Raw genomic sequence first — 6,507 nt, 5'->3', positions numbered from 1 at the left:
AACAGTAATCTTGCAAAATGTTATTACAATATAAAATAATGGTTTCTATTTTAATATCCTTTAAAATATAATTAATTTCAGTGATGCAAAGCTGAATTTCCTTCAGCCATTACTCCAGTCTTCAGTGTCACATGATCCTTCAGAAAATATTCTAATATGCTGATTTATTATTAGAATTATCAATGTTGGCAACAGTTGTGCTGCCAAATATTTTTTGGGAAACTGCGATACTTTTTCAGGATTCTTTGATGAATGAAAAGTTCAAAAGAACCGCATTTATTCAAAATATTAATCTTTTCTAACAATATAAATCTTTGCTATCACTTCTTAACAATGTAACGCATTCTTGCTGTATAAATGTTTAATTTCTTTCAAAAGAAGAAAGAATAAAAATTTACTGACCCCAAACTTTTGAACGGTTGTGTATATTGTTAGAAAAGATTTCCATTTTGAATAAATGCTCTTATTTTTTACTTTTTATTCATCAAAGAATCCTGAAAAAAATATTGCAGTTTCCAAAAAAATATTAAGCAGCACAACAGTTTCCAGCACTGATTTTGACCGGTTGTGTAGATAGATATATTATACAATATATTGCGTTTTATATATATATATATATATATATATTATAAAAATTCATAATAAAATATTTTACTTAAAAATATATAATTTATCATATAATAATATAATAATGTATCAACAATTAAAATATTTGTTAATATTTTTTATTTATAATAATAATTTATAAATCTAATAATTTTATATTAATAGCTTTATTTTATTATTATATGCTATTATTTACATATACATACTGTATATTGTTGCTTTGGTTAAAAATATCTGCTTAAATGTAAATTAATAATTAGTGTTTTATTATTAATAGCATTATTATACATTAATATTTACATAAACATTAGTGTTGCTTTGTAAAAAAAAAAAAAAAAGCACTTGCTACATGCATAAAATGTAAATGAATAATTAGTGTTTTATTAATATTAATTCCAATATTATACATTATTTACACATACATGATCACGTTGGATAAAAGTGGCTACTAAATGCATAAAATATCAATTATTTTATATATATATATATATATATATATATATATATATATATATATGTTATTTTTTCAAATAGAGCTAATTATGAACACTTAAGACTAACTGTAATTATAATTTTTTTGAATTTTTAGAATTAAAACAACATATTTACAGTCCTTTTAAACTCTTCTTGTGAAGTAAATGAGGTTAAACTAACATTCCTCATCAGTGAATGTCAGTGCTGCGTCACTGGTGCATTATGGGTCAGTGTGATCGGTGTGTAAGCGTGTGGCCGTCCGGATGAGCCGCGCCGCCTCTGCTAGCCTCACTGAAACATTTGCTTAAGTCATCTAGCTCAACGCAGTGTCTGTGTGTCAGGGAGAAGACGGTGATCATTACACTCCTTCTCACTGTTGATTGTCATTAGAGCCGGCGGTTTGAGGTTGTGATTGCTTTTGTAGAGAGTGCAGCTGTGCAAATGTGAGGTTATTGCAGGTAAATCTGCTTGGGCTCTGGGAATCATCCGCCAGGTTTCCATCAATGCATCGTTTGTTTGACGTTTCCCCACTGTCAGCTTGTTTCAAATGTCCCAGAAATCCCTCATTTCCATTTTAGGAATCCACGAAATACATCTATCCATCGAAAAACACACTGAGAGGAGATTTAGAAATGGAAATCAGGCCATTTCTAATATTATTATTGATATAATTCAGTATAGGTTTGGGTTTAATTATCACATAAATTACGTTTCATTTCTCGGAAGTGAAAATAAATGCAAATTCAGTATCAATATATTATTTTGTTTTGCATCGTGAATAATAATTTGGGCTAAATTACGTTAAATGTCACAAAACCTCCGAAATAAAAGTGAACACCGAATTGAAGTGCAGTATCAGTAAATTCATATTTAGTGTTTTATGATGAATAATAAATTGTATGTTAATATAAGTGAATTCTATGTTGCTGTAATTTATGTAATGTTTGATATAATATGATGATGTTTGTTATACATACAAGGATCAAATGACAAGATTGCAATTCTCTGTTTGTTGTGCAGCTTTTTGTCGGACTGTCCTTCCCGTACGAGGGTCCCGCCCCTCTGGAGGCCATAGCCAATGGCTGCGCTTTCCTCAACCCAAGGTTCGACCCGCCTAAAAGCAGCAAAAACACGGATTTCTTCAAGGGCAAACCCACACTCAGAGAGGTACTTCATTTATGTTTGGTTATTGTTATGTTGCTGAGGTTTTATTGTGGTCAGAATTGTGGTTTGACCTTTGACCCCAGCTGACCTCCCAGCACCCTTATGCTGAGGTTTACATCGGACGGCCACATGTCTGGACCGTCAACATAGATGACCCAGCAGAGGTGGAGAACGCCATTAAAGCCATCCTCAGTCAGAAGGTACACGCACACACGCAGATTCACATGCACTTCCTGATTATTTCTGAAGACTAAAAAGCGTAAAATGCATAAAAATTAGACCTAATTCATAACTAAATCCAGCATTCAGCAGAGAATCTCCTCACAGGTCATTTTAAAATATTCTCATGTTGTTGCTCTGCAGCCTGAAATGAAGACGGACAGTTTTTGTTTTATCCAGCTGTATTCACTCAGTGCAGCTTATGACATCCAAGAGAAAGATATAATAGCAATATGTCAGAAAAAATGTATAAACAATCACCGAGTTGGAAAAAGATCACACCCTTGTGTCCGTATTTTGTTGAACCAGCTTTTGCTTTAAGATGATAAGTTCAGATCAATTTGATGGTGAGCGTTTGTGGACTGCAGGCTTCAAGTCCTTCCACAGATTTTCAGTCTGGGCTCTGACTAATACATATGTGATATACATCATAGGCTAAATTGACATTAAACATCACATAAATGACATATTTCAGACCTCAGAAGTGAATTCTTTGTTCATCTTATTTTGCAGAATATTATAATAGAAAAAGGAATATAAATGTCATGTCAGCATATTAATATTTTGTTTTACATGATCAATTAACAATAATAATAATAATAATTATTATTGTTTAATATAGGCTTTGGCTAAAATTACAATATTAAAAATAAAGAATCTAATAAATCAAATAAATTTCACATTCAAGCCCTCAGAAGTGAAAGTGAATTATTTTGGTTATTTTTACATAATATTTTATATTATTTTAAATATTATTTGTGTTATTTTACATAATATTTAATATATTATCGTATACAGAAATAATAGTGTTTATTGTAAATAAAATGAATAAATATGATAAATAAATATAATATCACTATATCAAAATTATTATTAATAATAATAATAACACATTTTAAATAAGGAATAGAAATATAGTATAAAAAAATGATATTTTAGGAATATTATTTTTATTTTAAGAATGTTTTATTTTAGGAATATTAAATTATTTTTTAAATATTTATTTTATTTGTTGTTACTTGTTTTTTCAAATAAAAAAAAGTATTATGGTTACTTCAGGCTACAGACTGCTTCAGACTAATGCAAGCCCTATTTTGTATTTTTATAGTTGAAAAATATATATATATTTATGAGCCATTTTCTCACTGAGCACTTCCTTTAAAGGCGTTTTGGTCCATTTTGTGGATATTCTTCAGTAAATTTGTCCTTTATGTATGGCTTTAAGTGTAACAAATCTAGACACACGTTTAAGCTATGCTACATAAATGAGGACATACTGAAGTCTTATGTTGTTTTTATATAAATATAATTATTACAGATTAGCCCAAACCATAAATATACATTTACTAAACACAATTGACGTTGTTTAATAATCATCTGTATCATTAAGGAGGTCCAGAATGAAAGCCTGCAGGTTTTGCCATATTCAGCTCACTTCTGGGAGCAAACTATAGTGAAGCACATACACACTTATAAGCAGTGTCATGTGACGTGTGATGTTTTGTTTCAGATCGAGCCGTATCTGCCGTATGAGTTCACCTGTGAGGGGATGTTGCAGCGCGTCAACGCTTTCATCAAGAACCAGGTACCTTTGACTGTGTGTTGTGGACATTTAAGGTGTGTGTGATTCGTTCCACTTCACCTGTTAACACACGATAATCAGACCTGACATACCTGTATCTGTCATGCAAAGAAAACACGCTTGATCTGTAAAGAAACACGTGTGTGTGTGTGCTTGTGCGTGTGTGTGTGCGTGCGTGCGTGCGTGCGTGCGTGTGCGTGTGCAGGATTTCTGTCATGGTCAGGTGATGTGGCCTCCTCTCAGCGCCATGCAGGTCAAATTGGCTCCGGCTGGTAAATCCTGCAAGCAGGTGTGTCAGGAAGAGCAGCTGATCTGTGAACCCTCTTTCTTCCAGCATCTCAATAAAGACAAGGATCTGTTCAGGTACAAACGCTCCATCCAGACAACAGAGGGCAGTGCTGCACTTCACAGGCCCTTTATTTCTCCTTTAGCATTCAAATTCTCAGTCTGTTTACTCGCTCCTGCTGAGGTGTGGTGGGATTTGACTTAAATTACCCAAAATTTGCATCAGATTTTGACTATTTTTGTAAACAACTTGACCATGGCTCTAATTATTAAAAATGTATCAAATTAATTTTATCCGTGAACTTCATGCAATGTATTTTTGGCTATTGCTACAGATATACCCCAGCGACTTAAGACTGGTTTTGTGGTCCAGGTTCACATATGACCATGATTTTTGGTGATCTCATGTCACGTCCTCAAGCATTCTCTCTTTGGTTTCTTTACTGCAGGTATGGTGTGGAGTGTAAGACGGTGGAGTCCACCAGCGATATCGTCGTCCCCGCCTTCAGCGAATCGGTTCGGCATTGCGTGTTCCAGTCGGACCTGCTGCTGTTCAGCTGCGCCGGGGCCCATCAGTCCCTCACGCGCATCTGTCCCTGCAGAGACTACATGAAAGGACAGGTGGCGCTGTGCAAGGACTGCTTATAACACACACGCACGCGCACACCACACACACTTCAGCAACCCCAAACGACCAAACTGGCGGTTCATCCCCCGCCGTACCGGACGGGACCGGACTATTACATAGCGCAGTGCTGACAGAGCCAGTGTTGTAATGTGCGGTGATTCGAATTAAAGAATTCAGAGGAATTCAACTCTTGTTTTATTCCCATAAACTCACAAAAAAAGAAAGAAATGGAAACGCTGGAGTGCGGCAGCTCTCGGCATTCGGCCGAAAAAAAAAAAAAAAACGAAGGATGGAAAGAGAAGAAAATGATTTATTTTGCTGGATTTTTTTTTGTTTTTGCACAAACTTGAACTAGTTTCAGGCTGACATACTTGAAGCGGATTGCAGGGAATCAGAACTGTACACTGCCCCCTGCTGGCATGGAGGAAACACTGTAGTGACGTTTATTAGCCCAGTTCTTCATTCTACTGTTTTTGTTTATTTGTTTTTCTTTCTTTCTTCTCTCTCTAAGGGGACTTTCATCATTGGACCAAGTCTGACAACTGACTCTGAAAAGCATCTTTGACCATTTTGAAGACTCAAACCGGAGTGCGTGTTTATTTGTGTGTGCGAGTTCGCTTGTAATTGGGGAAATGGAGAAATTTCCCCCGTTTTACACTGTAACTGGACTTTCCATGTACTGGCTCCGTGAAATGACGCGCTCACATGTAAATAGCAGGCGCTGAAACGTAAACACACGGTCCGCTTTATTCTGCATGGTAGTTTACTTGTTAACAGCACATGCCAACACTGGGAATTTTCAGTGTTGGTCACAATCCACGTTAAATATCGCAGTACTGCACCAGTCAACTGCCAGGTGGGATTTATTAGAGAAATACACACGTCGCAAACCAGCCAGTATGAAGTAGAACGCAAGCCAATTGACCAAACTAACCGTTAAAGTAGTAGACTGAATTCAGCTAAATTGGGACATATTTTGCTTTCGCGTTAATTGGCAAAAAGTGGCCAAGTTTACCTGAATGAACATTATATCACGGGTTTCAGATGATCTGTATGTGGATAAGGTAAATACCAATACAATCACAGATATTTCTGTAAAATTTTATCTTTATTTGTATAAAAAAAGAAATATATATCTGTATAAAAACAAAGTGTACATTACTAGGATAAAAAATATTTTTTGTGTGTGTTAAAAACACAGATTGGCCTTGGCTTTTTGTTTCATTTTTATTTTGCGCGATATTCTTGAATTTGCCTGCTTATTATCGAAAAACGTCAAAATTAGAATTATTTGTGTTTTGGAATGAAACTGCACTATAACGAAGATTTGACATCAGATATTACGACACTGTATAATTGTTTTAAAGTTTGTTTTTTAATTTATTTTGTATACAGACCTTTATCTCTGCTTGTTGACTTTTATGTGACTATTTATAGAAGAGAAAATTCTTTATAGAGGGAAATGTTATTTATCAGACTAATTTAAGTATATGCGCATATGCTTGTCCAGAGTACTGTCTGAAAAAAAAATATGAGCGGCAGAACTAAA

At 34.5% G+C, this 6,507-nt stretch overlaps 1 protein-coding gene across 1 annotated transcript in view; it reads left to right on the top strand.

Annotated features, from left to right (window-relative positions):
- mgat5 (alpha-1,6-mannosylglycoprotein 6-beta-N-acetylglucosaminyltransferase) overlaps nucleotides 1-6,408 on the top strand; it is a 103,893-nt gene extending 97,485 nt beyond the window's left edge. Inside the window, exons 13-17 of the mRNA XM_016282612.1 lie at nucleotides 2,101-2,247; nucleotides 2,328-2,444; nucleotides 3,974-4,048; nucleotides 4,251-4,408; nucleotides 4,780-6,408. Coding sequence (XP_016138098.1) covers nucleotides 2,101-2,247; nucleotides 2,328-2,444; nucleotides 3,974-4,048; nucleotides 4,251-4,408; nucleotides 4,780-4,978 — 696 coding nt within the window. The 3' untranslated portion in view covers nucleotides 4,979-6,408. The remainder of the gene's footprint in view (nucleotides 1-2,100; nucleotides 2,248-2,327; nucleotides 2,445-3,973; nucleotides 4,049-4,250; nucleotides 4,409-4,779) is intronic.
- Nucleotides 6,409-6,507: the final 99 nt, after the last annotated feature.

Source organism: Sinocyclocheilus grahami, unplaced genomic scaffold (assembly GCF_001515645.1).
Source record: "Sinocyclocheilus grahami isolate Dianchi unplaced genomic scaffold, SAMN03320097.WGS_v1.1 scaffold163.1, whole genome shotgun sequence".
Taxonomy (NCBI): Eukaryota; Metazoa; Chordata; class Actinopteri; order Cypriniformes; family Cyprinidae; genus Sinocyclocheilus; species Sinocyclocheilus grahami.
The sequence above is the reverse complement of the archived record's forward strand: the minus strand, read 5'-3'. Positions and strand labels throughout refer to the sequence as shown.